Below are 18,380 nucleotides of genomic sequence, written 5' to 3'. Positions count from 1 at the left end.
ATGCCAAGTATCACAATATTTTATTATATAAATTGTGTGCATGGAACATTTATAACAATCCCATGTTGCTGGAATAAAAATGATTGAAGTTAGATGGACAGACTGGAAACTTTATCTTTATAGATAAAACAGATGTTCACAAAGTTTTTTCGTTTGGGGACATCATTTGCAGTTGAAAAAAGGCAATATTTTTAAAATCACAATAATATTGTATCATGACTTAAATATCGTGATAATATCGTATCGTGAGTGATTCCCACCCCTAGAGTGCAATGACACAGTACAGTAATACGAGTCCCAGTTAAAATTAGAGACAATTTTACAATATGATTTCCCCTACAGTGGTTACACAATGCACAGGTTTCTGTCAGGGAATGTGAGGAAAGTAATTCTATACTGTACGTTTCTTGGAATAACCAGGACATGACAGTATTTACCACTGGCGCGTGGACTCAAAGCAGGGATTGAACATAGTGTAAAGTAGGTTCTTGAGGCTGTCCGTGCAGGTTGTCTTGTAACAACTGCAGCGTCTCAGACCTCGAGCAAACAGCCACTATTTGCATGTCAAATTGTCAGCCGTCCTGCGGTGTGGCCGCTGAGTGTGAAGCAGGGTCCCACGCGCTGGGCCAGCAGGGACTCTGACAGCCCGCCAAAGACCTTCGCGCCTCCAGTCTCGCCTGAAAGACCCAAAATATCTCCCATCATGCACCCATCAAGCATGTTTTTCCAAGCCCCGGTCTCACTCTGGTGAGAAGACCCCCCTCACCCCACCACCACCTCCACCTCCTCTTTCCAGTCTTGACTGCTCCGTCAGCAGAGGCAGAGCCATCACAGGAAGACACATCTCCAAAAACCGCCAGATGTCAAGACAGCTTTGACAAGTCTGTCATGACTTTTTCTCCATTTTTGGAATGTGCTTTAGATTTCTATGGCCCAGGCGCCGACTTCCACACCCTGCACACGCACACAACTCGCACGTTTCTCTCTGCGCTCCATAGAAACACTGACATTTGACATTCCTGCACGAACTGAATTCCTCCACACTGCCTTGTTTCTAATGAGGCCGGTCCCAGAGTTCAATCCGTTGTTCATGTGTGTTGTAGCAGCCCTGTGGCCGGACCAGATGGATCCCGCCTCCACTCTGAAGACATGCAAGGTGGAAGAAGACCTGAGACCATGGCCAGGTAAGACACGGCACAGGACTGCAGTCTGTAACAGGATCCTCAATGTTTCACTCCTCCATGCACTTCTGTCAGTAGGTTTTGCAAAATTGCAGGAATATTCAAACTAAGTTGGAAACTTTCCATGGGAATTAACGGGAATATATGGGATTTAATGGGGATTGATGGGAATTAACAGGAATAAACTGGAATTTTTGATGTAATTTATACTAACTGTATTTACCTTGTCATATACAGACATAGATATAAACATTTTGTTTTGTCATAAGCAGACATGCATGCAGTATTTATTCCTGTTAATTCCCATATATTCCTATTAATAACCATGGAAAGTTTCCAACATTAATATTGGGAACATGCAAAAAAATTGTCAAAATTTCCCAAATTCTCAAGGTTAACTTCCCATGGAAAATTTCCAAAAAGTTTCTGGGAATTTACCGTAAATTTTCCACCCCTTTGCGACCCTATCTGTGAGACTTTTCTTTCTGGCTACTCCTTTAAGCCTTTCTTTCACTTCTCACACAATGAGCTCACCGCAGCACGATGTAAACACACTGCTCACCTTAGATGACCTCATATTTAATGTGAATACGAGGAACGTGTGTGTCTTCACATATGTGTGTGTACCAGCATAAATATGCGTCCATTTGTGTCCGTGGATGGGAAAATTGTTTTCAAGCATTTTTGTTGGTTACTGAGATTTAATGATAACATGCAACGCCCAATCAACAAGCAGCATGAGAGGCATGGCCAGCAGTCAGCAATGGCTTTAATTACTAGTTTGAGAAAACACTCAAGAAAAAGACAGAGGAGATATCTGAGGCACTATGGACTGCTCACATAATGCTAGAAAAAGACAGAGGACATATCTGAGGCACTATGGACTGCTCACATAATGCTAGAAAAAGACAGAGGAGATATAGTTGGAGTTGGAGAGATAGTTGACATCATCCGAGCGGCACGTCTTCAAGAGCAACTCAGGACAGACAGCACTTTTTTCACACTCATTTCCTTTTCATTACTGTAGTAGTCAATCTGTCAACTCGTCAAAATGTCACAAAGAATAGTGAAGTGGAGAAGCTGGAAAGGCGGGCACGGCAGAGGGGGCGGACCGCGCATCGTGACGATTTCTGGAGTCAGTTTGGTTTTGCCCCTGGGGCATCCGCTGCATCCCAGAACATTCCTACAACGCCACCACCCGCCTGCCGTCTCCCTCCCTCCCTCCCACTCTCTCTTTCCTTTTGGGAAGTGGATCTTCGCTGGTGTCTAACAGCCCCCTCAGTCTCTTACCCAGCCCTTCCCAGAAACCACCTCACCGCACCACACCACATCACCCACATCACACCAGGCTTGCTGAGTCATCCACTCATACTCTGATGAGTACACACACACACACACACACACACACACACACACACACACACACACACACACACACACACACACACACACACACACACACACAGAAGATAATAAAATTGGTTATTGATTTGGCTCACTGGTAATCCTCCTCTTTTCTCCAATTAATGGGATAAATTAAGGTTTGCGGCAGAAAATAAAAATATAGTTGGTCTAATATTCTCAAATTCAACACAGCAGCTTAGTTTCATAACTCTTTCACTCCATAAGTATTGTGGACTGCGGAGATGGAATGAATTATTTACATATGGCACTGCTTGTGCAAGGCATTAGCTAGCCAGAGATCCATTGCAAGGCAAGACATTCACTATGGTGTGAAAACTGTGATTGACAGTGATGGGTACTGAGATAGATAGAGATGGGAAGATGTGTAATAATAATGCTACTCATAATATGATTGATATATTATTGATATATTATATTATAATATAGCAATGGACTACAGGTTTATGAGCAAGTTATTATACAACTCATAGCAGAGGATTTAGTTAACAAACTCAAAGAGATTAGTCATGTCGTGTTGTTTGTCGATGCATTAGGAAAATCTCTGGTTTTTGTCATCACAGTCTCCCTCTTGCCTTACTCATATTGCATGTCATAAGTTCAGGGCATGCAAAATCACATGATGGAGTGCCTAACATGGATGAGGTTGGGGTTGGTGACCATGCGGCCGCAGCACAGAGGTGATTATCATTTGCATTGGACATGACGCTCCGTCCCCAGAGCCTGGCCACCTAAACAAACACCTGGAGATCATTTGTGTTCATTTGGGTCTCCTATTCTTTGGCTCGTGCAGAAGCATTATGCTGCCATGTCTCGCCCTGTTATGGACAATGACTGCTCATCCTCATAGCATCCAGCAAACCACCCAAACCAGTCGGCACCTCAAAGTGAAGCTCCCTAAGCACTGAAAGAAACAGATCCATTTGTTGAGAAAACCTTGGGTCTAATAGAGGCACATGGCGCTTTCAAATTCTTTCTGGATTGGTTTTACGAGGAAAGAGATGAGAAAACTATCTCAGACTCAGCATGGCTGGAGGAGGAAGTACAGTTTCTCTCTGTAAGCATGGCTGGAGGAGACTGTACACCAGTGATACTCAACTGGCGGGCCGCGGGCCGCATGGAATTGCAAAAAAAAAAAAAAAAAAAAGTTTTTGTTTTTTACAGTGCACCTGAACTTCATGCAAGATACCCACTGAATAAGTGTCCAAATGTTCATGTAATTCTGGCCAATACTCACACTTCTGTTATAGCATTTCAGTCTGGAATATGGAATATCTTTCAATAATCTATGATTTAGCTGCTAAATTGTCAAATACCGCCGTCTGCTCGCTACCCAGGCACTTATGTATGTACTTAACCTAAGTAACTATCCGGTGTGCACAACATTGTCAGACTAAACTCCGTCTGACACCTACAATCCGCTACAGAAAAAAATATATTGATTGTTTATTAACTGGCCCCTGGCCTTCTATCATTTCACGAAAGTGGCCCCCGGGCAAAGCAAGTTGAGTATCCCTGCTGTACACTCTCTCTCTGTAAGCATGGCTGGAGAAGACTGTACACTCTCTCTGTACACTCTCTCTCTGTAAGCATGGCTGGAGAAGACTGTACACTCTCTCTCTGTAAGCATGGCTGGAGGAGACTGTACACTCTCTCTGTACACTCTCTCTCTGTAAGCATGGCTGGAGGAGACCGTACACTCTCTCTGTACACTCTCTCTCTGTAAGCATGGCTGGAGGAGACCGTACACTCTCTCTCTGTACACTCTCTCTCTGTAAGCATGGCTGGAGGAGACCGTACACTCTCTCTGTACACTCTCTCTCTGTAAGCATGGCTGGAGGAGACCGTACACTCTCTCTCTGTAAGCATGGCTGGAGGAGACTGTACACTCTCTCTCTGTAAGCATGGCTGGAGGAGACTGTACACTCTCTCTCTGTAAGCATGGCTGGAGGAGACTGTACACTCTCTCTCTGTAAGCATGGCTGGAGGAGACTGTACACTCTCTCTCTGTAAGCATGGCTGGAGGAACCAGAGGTTTTCTCCCTGGTGCTTTTCCTCGTCCCTCCACTTATTTGCCTGAGACACCATGGGGCTCCACGGGCGCTGGTCGTCACAGTTTGCATCAAGCCTGAGTAAACATTTCACAGGTGAGCACCTGGATTTGCATCTCCCCATCGCCCAGCCGCCACCACACACACATAGACACACACACACACACACACACACACACACACACACAGACACACAGACACGAACACACACACGCACACGCACACGCACGCACACACACACACACACACACACACACACACACACACACACACACACACACACACACACACACACAGCCTCAAACTTGCCCTTATGTTAACAACCAAAATCAGTTTCTCCCATAACCAAATGAGGCAAACCTCCTGTCATATCTGGGTTACACGCTTGACTGTGGACTAGTGGACTTCTTGAGGGAAGTAGCGAGGGCGAGGACTGACTGTGGACTAGTGGACTTCTTGAGGGAAGTAGCGAGGGCGAGGACTGACTGTGGACTAGTGGACTTCTTGAGGGAAGTAGCGAGGGCGAGGACTGACTGTGGACTAGTGGACTTCTTGAGGGAAGTAGCGAGGGCGAGGACTGACTGTGGACTAGTGGACTTCTTGAGGGAAGTAGCGAGGGCGAGGACTGACTGTGGACTATTGGACTTCTTGAGGGAAGTAGCGAGGGCGAGGACTCCATCCTTGGTGTTGTAGAATTAAATAAGAGCGTGGCGGGGAGGAAAGGGTGTGCTTGGCTTGGAACACTATGTTCTCTATAAAAGCCCTGATTCCCAGCTACCCGCTTCATAGACTGGGAACATCACAGACGGCAGGCTGTGCCAGCTCACCCTCTGGGGTCCATCCCCTCTCCTGTCCCTGCAATTTAGTCAACACGTTTCAGATGAGCCTAATGGAGATCATGTGTGGTTTTGGGCCGTGGAGGTTACAGGCAGCTACTATAGGCCCAGTTAGGAAGCCCCTCTCTGCCAAAGATACACCACTCTTACCACAGCCACAACATGGAAGCCTGTACTTATACTGGGTGGGGGAGGGTGGGGACGCAGGAAGGTATGCAACAGAGGCAGAGAACGTTTGGCCTCTGTGAGCTAAGAGAGCGGTGGGCTCGGCGCTGGCCTCCAGAGGGAGCTACTGTCCTGCGGAGAGGTGGCGGTGGCAGCGGGCACTCCCTGGCTCATGGCCAAGGCCTTGATATTGCACAAGCCCATTAAGGTGTTGTGATAAGTGTCCAGTCCAGTTTCCCCTGACAGAGCGCAGGAGGCTCTCCCCACCACAGTTTAGCCAACACGTTTCCACCCACTCCAATTAAATGGAGATCATGTGCGGGGTGGGCCACAGCCGCCAGAGCCATCAAGTCCCCACACATCAGACCCCCTCCCCGGCTTCACCCCCAAGCCTATATTTAGCAGGGAGAAAGAGACAGAGAGAGAGAGTGAGAGAGAGACAGAGCGAGAAAGAGACAGAGGGACAGAGAGAGAGCCAGAGAGAGAGAGAGAGGGAGAGACAGAGCGAGAAAGAGAGAGAGGGACAGAGAGAGAGCCAGAGAGAGAGAGGGAGAGACAGAGTGAGAAAGAGAGAGAGGGACAGAGAGAGAGAGGGAGAGAGAGAGAGAGGGAGAGAGAGAGAGCCAGAGAGAGAGAGGGAGAGAGCAAAGGCTTTTTGGGAGTCCGGTAGGAATTAGTGGGCTGACTCCACTTCTCCCGAATCAACAGCAGCTGAAGGCTTGGATTTTCCTTGCGTGAAATCAGATACGGAGCCCGACTCCGGTGCCTGGTAGACTCTGGAAAAAGAAACAGCCCCCCCACCACCACTTCCCAGCTCCACCAAACTCCCTTGTCCCAAAAAGAAGAGGAAATTCAACTGCAGAAATGTGTTGTTGAAAAAAAGCATAGCAGGGGCCATGGAAATTGCAAAGGAACGGATTTTTTTTGTAGCTTGAAAATGGACCCAGTTCTCCAGACGTAGGGAAAAGACATTTCAACAAGACTGTGGCACGCAAGTTTGGCATCCTCCCCCCTCGGGCCTGTGGCGTGCAAGCGCACAAATACAAGCTCTCTTTTCTCTGCCATCCAAATCCACATTTTACACTTACAGTCATGTGGCCACACCGGACCATGAAAGCCACATGCAGACAAACAAATCACCAAGAATCGAGGTGTGTGTGTGTGTGTGTGTGTGTGTGTGTGTGTGTGTGTGTGTGTGTGTGTGTGTGTGTGTGTGTGTGTGTGTGTGCGCGGGCGCCCGCATGCACGCACGTTTACAAGCAGCAGGTGCAGACACCAACGTAGCACATGTTGACATTAGGTATGAGGAACTCTCCCAGGCTATTGACGCATACAGTCAGATTGAAGATGTTCCAAATTCCCCAGCATGGCTGCCTGGCCACTGGCCCACCTTGTTGTTTACCTGTCATATGAAATGATGAGTCAAGCTGAACTTGTCAGACTAGACGTGTCAATTCATCTGGCTTCTAAATGGTGGAGACAGAAGGGGTCCAGGTATCAGGAAGAGAGGAAACTGGCCAGCCGTTATGATGCCACTCGTGTGACTTCAGCTGTTTTTCAGTCCTGGCTCGCAAACAATAAGTGAAGGACTTGCATAAGATGATAATGTTATTCGCCCAAAACAACTTGATAAAAAAAAAGATTTACTATAAAAGAAAGTGCTAGGCCACAATACCCAGCATACACTGCTAAAATACTGGATATTTTGGTAGCTTTTCACTACACAAGCCATCCTAACTTATGTTACCTCAGAAATGTGTGTATGTAACCAAACTGTCCCTGCACAACTCAAACCCAAACAGTCCAGCAGGTGGCAGCAGGCAGCCCTCAGTAGGCCTGCATGACTATGGCAGGACTTATGGCCCAATCCCACCGCAGCTAGTAGCGCGGTCCCGCTCCGCTCGACTCGACTTTTGGTCTCATCCCACCGGTATAAACCGGCCCAGCTCGGTTTGATTTGGGGCTGAGTCGTGCTACTTTTAGTACCTGCCTCGTCGGGGTTCTATTCTGCCAACCCGGGTTCATACGGTGACGTGAAAACATTGTAGACGACTGATTGGTCAGGCAGAATCGTGTTTACTCTATCCTACTGACTGTCAATGCAGCGCTGCATAGCAGTTTACTTACCTTCTCTTCTCTTCTATTATGCTTTTCCATCAGTCTTTTGTTTTGCTGCCTTCGCCTCTGGTGAAATAAAATCGGCGCGGTGGTTTCAATTGTCCAAAAGTCCGCTGCTCTGAAGCGCTTGTGTAGTTAGTGCTGCGTCGGCTCCGCTAGGCCGCAGGCGCTTGATGAAGCCGCGGTTTTGCCTGGTGAGAGGCCGCGGGGGTAGAGGCTTCACTCTAGCGCAAACCCCGTCCCTCGCGCCCGCCCCTTTAGCAGCGCTTGTGAGTTTTGACTAACAACAAAGTGATATCCATTCTCCTGGTCGATTGTCACTTTTGCCCATGTACACTGTAACACCCGCCCAACATGCTGTGATGCTATGAGCTGGCTGCTCAGGCCAGGATCAAGGACTGTGGTCATCATGCCAGCACTGCTCTCTCTCTCTCTCTCTCACACACACACACACACACACACGAGTCATTTAGAGGCACCAGTATTTCATAAACAGTTTAAAAGTTCTGTGTATGGATTTAATTGTAACGTTATGTTATAACCTATTTCGGAACATGGGTGGAGGGCAGATATGCGGTCGCTATGACGACCAGGTGTGGGCGGGGGCAGATGAAGGGCGGTCGAAGCAGAACGTCCATCGGGTTGAAGCAAGTAGAGCCGAGTGGTGACGGGCTGTGCAGGGCTGTAAAATGTGGTGGAATTGAGCCATAATGGGTTCATATCCAAAGCCCAGGATGTCAGATCAGCTAACAGCCCCACCAATAGACCCCAGTTAAGATCAGCTAACAGCCCCACCAATATACCCCAGTTAAGACCAGCTAACAACCCCACCAATATACCCCAGTTAAGATCAGCTAACAGCCCCACCAATATACCCCAGTTAAGATCAGCTAACAGCCCCACCAATATACCCCAGTTAAGATCAGCTAACAGCCCAACCAATATACCCCAGTTAAGATCAGCTAACAACCCCACCAATATACCCCAGTTAAGATCAGCTAACAACCCCACCAATAGACCCCAGTTAAGATCAGCTAACAGCCCCACCAATATACCCCAGTTAAGATCAGCTAACAACCCCACCAATAGACCCCAGTTAAGATCAGCTAACAGCACCACCAATATACCCCAGTTAAGATCAGCTAACAGCCCCACCAATAGACCCCAGTTAAGATCAGCTAACAGCCCCTCCAATATACAGTACCCCAGTTAAGATCAGCTAACAGCCCCACCTACAGTATATACCCCAGTTAAGATCAGCTAACAGCCCCTCCAATATACAGTACCCCAGTTAAGATCAGCTAACAGCCCCACCAATATACCCCAGTTAAGATCAGCTAACAGCCCCACCTACAGTATATACCCCAGTTAAGATCAGCTAACAGCCCCTCCAATATACAGTACCCCAGTTAAGATCAGCTAACAGCCCCACCAATATACCCCAGTTAAGATCAGCTAACAGCACCACCAATATACCCCAGTTAAGATCAGCTAACAGCCCCACCAATAGACCCCAGTTAAGATAAGCTAACAGCCCCACCAATATACCCCAGTTAAGATCAGCTAACAGCACCACCAATATACCCCAGTTAAGATCAGCTAACAGCCCCACCAATATACCCCAGTTAAGATCAGCTAATAGCCCCACCAATATACCCCAGTTAAGATCAGCTAACAGCCCCACCAATATACCCCAGTTAAGATAAGCTAACAGCCCCACCAATATACCCCAGTTAAGATCAGCTAATAGCCCCACCAATATACCCCAGTTAAGATCAGCTAATAGCCCCACCAATAGACCCCAGTTAAGATCAGCTAATAGCCCCACCAATAGACCCCAGTTAAGATCAGCTAACAGACCCACCAATAGACCCCAGTTAAGATCAGCTAACAGCCCCACCAATATACCCCAGTTAAGATCAGCTAATAGCCCCACCAATATACCCCAGTTAAGATCAGCTAATAGCCCCACCAATAGACCCCAGTTAAGATCAGCTAACAGCCCCACCAATAGACCCCAGTTAAGATCAGCTAACAGCCCCACCAATAGACCCCAGTTAAGATAAGCTAACAGCCCCACCAATATACCCCAGTTAAGATCAGCTAACAGCACCACCAATATACCCCAGTTAAGATCAGCTAACAGCCCCACCAATATACCCCAGTTAAGATCAGCTAATAGCCCCACCAATATACCCCAGTTAAGATCAGTTAACAGCCCCACCAATAGACCCCAGTTAAGATCAGCTAACAGCCCCACCAATATACCCCAGTTAAGATCAGCTAACAGCCCCACCAATATACCCCAGTTAAGATCAGCTAACAGCCCCACCAATATACCCCAGTTAAGATCAGCTAACAGCCCCTCCAATATACAGTACCCCAGTTAAGATCAGCTAACAGACCCACCTATATACCCCAGTTAAGATCAGCTAACAGCCCCTCCAATATACAGTACCCCAGTTAAGATCAGCTAACAGCCCCACCAATATACCCCAGTTAAGATCAGCTAATAGCCCCACCAATATACCCCAGTTAAGATCAGCTAACAGCACCACCAATATACCCCAGTTAAGATCAGCTAACAGCCCCACCAATAGACCCCAGTTAAGATCAGCTAACAGCACCACCAATATACCCCAGTTAAGATCAGCTAACAGCCCCACCAATAGACCCCAGTTAAGATCAGCTAACAGACCCACCAATAGACCCCAGTTAAGATCAGCTAACAGCCCCACCAATAGACCCCAGTTAAGATCAGTTAATAACCCCACCAATATACCCCCAGTTAAGATCAGCTAACAGCCCCACCAATATACCCTAGTTAAGATCAGCTAACAGCCCCACCAATATACCCCAGTTAAGATCAGTTAACAGCCCCACCAATAGACCCCAGTTAAGATCAGCTAACAGCCCCACCAATATACCCCAGTTAAGATCAGCTAACAGCCCCACCAATATACCCCAGTTAAGATCAGCTAACAGCCCCACCAATATACCCCAGTTAAGATCAGCTAACAGCCCCTCCAATATACAGTACCCCAGTTAAGATCAGCTAACAGCCCCACCAATATACCCCAGTTAAGAGATCAGCTAACAGCCCCACCAATATACCCCAGTTAAGATCAGCTAACAGCCCCACCAATAGACCCAAGTTAAAATCAGCTAACAGCCCCACCAATAGACCCCAGTTAAGATCAGCTAACAGCCTCACAAATATACCCCAGTTAAGATCAGCTAACAGCCCCACCAATATACCCCAGTTAAGATCAGCTAACAGCCCCACCAATATACCCCAGTTAAGATCAGCTAACAGCCCCTCCAATATACAGTACCCCAGTTAAGATCAGCTAACAGCCCCACCAATATACCCCAGTTAAGAGATCAGCTAACAGCCCCACCAATATACCCAGTTAAAGGGATAGTTCGGTTTGTTTGAAGTGGGGTCCTATCAGCTAGTTCGATACACTAACTTAATTAGGTACAGTGTTCTGGAGGCTGGGCGCATTGTGGAACAAGACCCAGCACTCAGAGCAGCAGCCAAACCAGCCTTTTCTCTGTAAGTACGTGGGGTCAACAACTAAAACGTAATTTAGCCACCTAAAACAACGCCCACCTAAACAAATTGATATCTGTGTACATGCACGCTCTATTTTGACAATTTTCAGTGCTTTACTTTTCCGCAAAACAGCAGTTTCATTCGGCACTGCTTTTTCTCCCAACCGTACAACTACCGTATTCCTCCGCTAAAAGCCTGCACAAAGCCGCAGCACTGGATTACTCCGCAGATCAGCTGTTATTTGGGGGTAGTGAAGACACAACAAATAGAATACACGAACGAAAATATAAGTGATTTTGATAGCGAGGATGATATGCCATTCACCTTGGTGACAAGAGGATACAATTATGAACCAGAGAGAATACAGAAGAGGAACTTTTGCAGAGAGTAAACAGGCAGAAAGAGAGATGCGCCTGCTGCCTAAATGCCGGGGTGCCCTGCAGACCTTTTTCACCATTCCCAGGATAAATTGTGGAAAACGTCCCAGACCAGAGAGGCCAGGTGACTTGTTGTCTCTAAAGTAAGTCAGTGTTTTATCTCTCTTCTAAGCCTTCCTGTTTTGTAAACCGCGGCTCTGTGCTCTGTGCTGGCTTTTAGCGGAGGAATACGGTAGTTGTACGGTTGGGAGAAAAAGCAGTGCCGAATGAAACTGCTGTTTTGCGGAAAAGTAAAGCGCTGAAAATTGTCAAAATAGAGCGTGCATGTACACAGATATCGATTTGTTTAGGTGGGCGTTGTTTTAGGTGGCTAAATTACGTTTTAGTTGTTGACCCCACGTACTTACAGAGAAAAGGCTGGTTTGGCTGCTGCTCTGAGTGCCGGGTCTCGTTCCACAATGCGCCCAGCCTCCAGAACACTGTACCTAATTAAGTTAGTGTATCGAACTAGCTGATAGGACCCCACTTCAAACAAACCGAACTATCCCTTTAAGTGGAGCAATGTGCTATTTCACTTAAGGAACTAAGTTGGTGACAGTAGCTGCCCCAAATCTCAGAAAAGCAAACCACCAAGTCAAACCTTCAAGCCAGAGATTTGGATTTCCCTTTTTGTCAGCTGAATAAATAAGTGTGTTGTGTTACCTGTGAGATGACACTTCAATTAACACTGACAGGCCTGCACCCACACACACATGAGTCTATATCCACACACAGATGGACATACACACATGAGGTTTTCTGTCTTTCTTCCCTGGTTCAGCTCTCTGTCTGTCTCTGATAGTGACACTTTGCCTTCTTGCTTCTTGTTGGTATGATTTATGATGAGTTGCACAACAGCACAACAAGCTGTCGCTGTTTAAACAAAGCATCCCTCTGCACTGACAATGCCTCTTTTCATCGCTGGGGAAAAAGGGAGAATACTGTACGTTTTCAATGGGCAACGGCGAGGGGGCGTTTTCATAACGTCGGTCTTGTGCGAGGGGCTGTGGGATGATGTGCTGTCAGTGCTTGATGACTGTTATTAAGCCAAAAAATGTCTCAGTTCATTACTTTGAGCAAACATTTCCATGGCCAAGCATATCGCCAGAAACCTGAGCTCAGGATCGGGGGGGTTGGGGAGGATTTTGCCGTTCTGGGGATGTGCCCCCCCCCCCCTTTTTTTTTCTTTTTTCCCTTCAGAACGAGAGGAAATGAGAAAACTCTGAACCCCCTGTTTCACATTCAGCAGTTTTCATTAACAGCAGGATGTTTGTTGTGTGGTACAGTACGGTGCGGTAGGTCTTGACAAACCTTTTCTATTTCTCTCTCACCAACAGGGAGTACGGACCTCTTCCAGCAGAGGACCAGCTTCCCGTCTCTGTCCCCGCTGACCGACCCGCGCTTCTCGGACCCGCGCATGCACTACCCCGGGGCCTTCACCTACTCCGCCAACTCCTCCAGCACGGGCATCAGCGGGCTGAGCATGCCCGCCTCCTCCCGCTACCACACCTACCTGCCGCCCCCGTACTCAAACAACCAGACCCAGAACTTCCAGTCCAACTCCTACCTGTATTACGGCACGGGCTCCGGGTCCTACCAGTTCTCCATGGTGGCGCCGGGGAACAGCGGGGCAGGCGAGCGCTCCCCCACCCGCCTGCTGTCGTGCTCGGGGGCGGCGGGCGCCGGTGGGGCCAACAGCCTGATGAACCCGGGCCTGAGCAACCAGAGCGAGGGCGTGGAGGCCGACGGCAGCCACAGCAACTCCCCCACCGCCATGAGCGCCTCTGGCCGCATGGACGAGTCCGTCTGGAGGCCCTACTGACTCAGGGGCTAGCTAGATCACCAGGGAGAGGGTGCGGGGAAGTGAGAGAGGAAATGTAAAGAAGTTGATAAAAAAAAAAAAGCTGAACACTGCAAAAAAAGTATGCAAGAAAAAAAAACAAGAAAAAAGAAATGTTGCATGTTTGTCGTTTATTTCTCCGGCACTCGCTTCAAAACCTTTCTGCATTTTGGCAACTGTCCGCCAGACTTCCATGTGTTTTGTAAATGGCGAGTGAACTCATGCACTGTGCTAGGAAACGTAAAAGGACGATGAAAGCCATAGAAGTTGAGCTGACGATTTAGCCGAAAACTGTAAATAGAAGCGAGGGCAGAACCAGAGAAGCCATAATAGTAATATATCAGGATCATTTGTCTGGTATGAACCGGCACACATACTCACCAGAGACACTCACGACCACAAGAGACAATGGAGGAGCAACTGGGTCCGATCAATCTGTACAGCTGATGAACTGAGAAGAAGGAGAGAGAAACATACAGTAACACAGCACACATTAGTTCAACACATTTTTCAAATGATGGCGACTCACTTAGCGGTTGGAGAAGAACAGACCAGGTGTGGCCACACTGCTGTAGCGATCGGTCTTTATGCTTTCATTTTGTGGATTTTTTTTTTTTTTTAAGAATGCAAATGATCGTGCCGGCTGTGAAAAGATCAGCAAGAACATTGAATGCATCCGAGGGGACTGTTTTGGTGTTCTCATAGTACGAATGCATTATACCGTGATGCCTAATTTATTCGCCAAAAGGACACGCCCAGCCTTTTGGCGCGACAGTATGCAATGGATGTTTCAAAACCATCAACAGCCTCTTTGAGACACAAGAGTTTTTGTCATGTCACATGGTCACAAGTCCTCCTCTGCGCTGTTTCAGCGGGACAGTGGCGGCTGACATTTTGAGGAACGTACAAAAGACTAAAGCGGAGAGGTGTTTCTTGATTTTATAATTCTGCACAGGAATATTTGAGTCCTGTCGCGTCTAGTCTTTAGGTTTTTCCTCAAATCTCTTATTCGAACCCAATTCTGAAAAAGAAATGTCCTAGCATCGTATTTTTGAACTGGATGACATGGTTTACTTTTTATATTTATTTGAGCCAAATTCTGAGGAAATGTAAAGACATACCCAAAATCCTTAAGCATTTCTCTCTACCTTTTCTTTTTTATATATACAATTTTTTTGTTTGTTGTTGAGTATAAAATTGGAATTTGTGTAATATATTGCTCCTAAATTATAAAAACAAAACTTTTAATGTAATTATTTTGTTTTCCAATGTAGCTTTGATGCACTAAAAACCTTTATTCCTTATGAACCACGCCCAGCATCGATTCTGCCAGTGAGATGGTGTATCTAGACCCCTATTTTTTTAAACAATCCCCCAATTGTCTTTCTGCGCTACATAAGCCATTCTCTTAATTTTTGCACTATGTTTCGACTTTAATTTCTCTGTCTTATGTATTTACCAACAAATCATATCTGCAACTCTGCTTTATGAAAGGGCGGGACTAAATATGAAAATATCCCTGCACATGTATTTGACGAACTCACTGAAAGTGTCCTTGTCCCAAACAAACCACCAACCCTTCGCAGCTTCATCAGTGACCACATGATCACACACACACGCACGCACGCGCACACACACACACACACACACGCACGTACATGCACACACGCACGCACACACACACACACACGCACGCACACACACACAAACACACACACACACACACACACACACATTCCTGCACCACAGGTGTGAGTGTGCACATTCCCACTGTCCCAAGGGCCTTTCCCATGCTGTCACACACATGATCTCTCTCTCCCTGGAGGAGGATGAGTGTGTGGATGAAGGGATGGAGGGGGGGTCAGAGTGTGTGGATGAAGGGATGAGGAGGGGTCAGAGAGGGATCTTCTTACCAACACCGAGGGCAATTATCAAAAAAGAAAAAGAAAAAAGAAAACACTCCCTTGTTGTGCACAGGCCCCTTTGTTCTGCATAAGCAGCGAGGCCTTTGAAGCCTTGATTGTGTCTCTTCTGTTGTAATGTACTGATCATTAGCCGCTCTTTCAGCCAGTGATACGCCGCCTGCACACATCTTTGTAGCAAACACACCGAGCCACTTAGGTGTGTTATCAGGTGTGTCATGTCTTCCACAACAAGGAGGAGAAAGAGCATCACTGCCTCTTCAGCTGCTACACAAGTCAGACTCAGACTCAAGGTGAATAAGGACCCAAACAAGCTAGCATCTGCAGCTCAGGAAGAAGAACTTATGCAGTCTATTGCAGACCCCACATGTAGACCTTGTAGCCTTATTTCCCTTTGTGACAATCAGTAAGGATGAAAGTCATTCCTATCTTCCTTTGGGTTGGAGGAAACGCTTTGCATGTTACCCTGCTCACTTCCTCTGGAGCCCCTCTGGGCTGAAGGCCTTGCTTTGTTACGGGCAACAATCATGCAGCTAGAGAAACCACACGTGTACCTTTATTTGTGTGGTTCCTTCCGAAAAAACCAAAGATCTTCACAATCTGCCTGTAATATTGTTGGGATAATCACGACGAGAAAGATTTGTGGTGAATGATTGGTTTCTTGATTGGTCTCCAGTGTCATTCTTCATGCAGGAGGCGGTGTCTGAATGGAGCTTTGGAGAGTTTCGTAGACTTGCAAGCCAAATTGTACAATGGAATTGTATTTTATTGTATATTGGATGAAAGAGCACAATGCTATTGTTTTCTTTTTGATGTTTCTTTGTAAAAGAATCTCCTTTTCATTTTGGTATACCGTCATGTTCATTCATTTTGCTCTCTTCATTTCTTTATGCTCAAAGCATGTACGTCTGAAACTGATATGTTAATTTAAGAATCTCATCTATGTACGTAATATCCTTAAAGCTTCCGTATTAAGTGCTTGTAAAGTGTGCAGATAATGTAGTTTTTAATCATTTTAATTAAAAAAGACCTGTCTCACTTTTTTGCTCACAACTGCTGTTTATTTTATGAAACTTGACATTTGAGTTATATAAATTCAAATGCAAATAAACTCCAGGGCAAAGTTATGGCGATACAGCTTTTCTATACAAAGCCCCACCTGTTCTTTTGAGAAAATCACACACACACATTCAAAAGGTTAAAAGATTTAGGTTCAATATTTATGGCCACATTCTTCAACATCATTTGCTGCACTATAAAAACAATTCCAATGTATAATAGTTCTCTAATTTTGAAACTCAATACTCAAAAGTCTGGATTGTGAAATCTTTTATGGTCCAAGAGAGGAGGTGTTGAGAGTGCAACGTTAAACACGGAGGCACGGGGTGTAATTCACCCCTCCAAACTCAAACACCCTCAGCTGACAAATGAGCATGAATAGCAGGGCCAACATGAGAGCCCATCCCATCATGCCAATCCATTCTGATCCAGCAAACTCTGCTTTCCTGCTCCATGCCATAACCCCGCCCCACTCTTTTAATCATTATCCTCTTCACTCCCATTAGTAGGACTCTGGCTGGCAAATTACCCGCACTTCTCGGGGGTTTGCAAACGCCACAGCTGTCAACACGGTGGTACCCAGGGCGTAAATAAAGCGGCGCTCAGGAATCCAACAGCGGCCTGGCAGCCTCCGTGTTAGCGCACGTCGGCAAGTCGTCACTTGTTCAAAACAATACGGGAGAAGTTTGGAATGTCAGCCGTCTTTTCTCTCCTGCTACGAGGCCGTTAATTTATGCAGCGCTGATGGCATCTATTTGGCCCATTTGAGGCCTCGCCGCAAGATTAAACACTTGAGAAGGTACCTAGTGGGGTGGTCTGATTTCAGATGACTCATGTGGTTAACCTGAAATGCAATACCCACAACTCCTCACTCTTAAACTAATGCCACCTGTTGGGATGCCATGAAAGGGCTTTCACTTCTATCGCTCCCTTTATTTTCTCTCACCCCCCCCCCCCAAATCTTTCATTCTATTCCCCCTATCTCTCCCATTCTCGTTTTCCTTTCTTCTATTCTCTCCTTTCTTTTCTTCTGTATGGCTTAAGCTGTGTGTCTCTGTGTCAGGCCTTCTATGGGGGCAGTGCTGGCAGGACAACAAAGCAGCCCGGGACGCACACACACACAGCCTCGGTACACACTGTATTCAATTAACTCCGCGCACTCAAAAGCGTTTTCCACACACGTGCACACACACACACACACACGCACACCAAGGGAAGACACAAAACACACACACACACACACACACAGACAATCCTCTGCTGACAGATCTCACACTCCCCTCACCCACGCAGTCTGAGCTCTGCTCAGTGCGAGTGTACGACTGATCTACGCCGGCTGAAAACATTCCCAACCATTTCCTCACGGTCTCATCACCAGTGTTGGGCACGTTACTGAAAATTAGCAATTGGTTACAGTTACTAGTTACTTTTCTCAAAAAGTAGTTTAATTACTTTAAAGTTACTAGTTACAGTACTTCAAAGTAATTAGTTACTACGGAAAGTAACTTGCGTGACTGTTAAAGGTCTGCTTCGATAGTCTTATTAATGCACACATTATTTGAGTGTTGCTGTGGCACTGTGTGGGACAAGACATACCTTTGTACCTGCATGAACATTTGCTTGTAGAGCTCAACAGTGACTTTCTCTCAGTTCCCGTTCCATCAGAGAATTAGCCAATCATTTTCTCCATAGACATTTAGAAAAATCCTTATAAAGCGTTTTAAGCCTGGAACCAAGCCAACCAGCCACCTACTGAATCGTGAGTGACCAATGGCCACTGTTTTATGGTCAGTTTCACCTCAAAACAAAAA

The 18,380-nt window shown here is 46.5% G+C and overlaps 1 protein-coding gene across 3 annotated transcripts in view; it reads left to right on the top strand.

The window, feature by feature from the left end:
* runx3 (RUNX family transcription factor 3) overlaps nucleotides 1–16,549 on the top strand; it is a 91,088-nt gene extending 74,539 nt beyond the window's left edge. The window contains exons 7-8 of one of the 3 annotated variants that reach the window (XM_083632640.1): nucleotides 1,107–1,184; nucleotides 13,086–16,549. In XM_083632640.1, the coding sequence (XP_083488766.1) occupies nucleotides 1,107–1,184; nucleotides 13,086–13,570 (563 nt within the window). In that variant the 3' untranslated portion in view covers nucleotides 13,571–16,549. Of the gene's footprint in view, nucleotides 1–1,103; nucleotides 1,185–13,085 lie in introns of all 3 variants that reach the window. The other 2 variants (XM_083632639.1, XM_083632641.1) reach the window with 2 other exon arrangements.
* Nucleotides 16,550–18,380: the final 1,831 nt, after the last annotated feature.

The sequence above is a fragment of the Poromitra crassiceps genome (genome assembly GCF_964638095.1).
Source record: "Poromitra crassiceps genome assembly, chromosome: 3".
Lineage (NCBI taxonomy): Eukaryota > Metazoa > Chordata > Actinopteri > Beryciformes > Melamphaidae > Poromitra > Poromitra crassiceps.
Note: the sequence above shows the minus strand (reverse complement) of the source record. Positions and strands in the feature narration are given on the sequence as shown.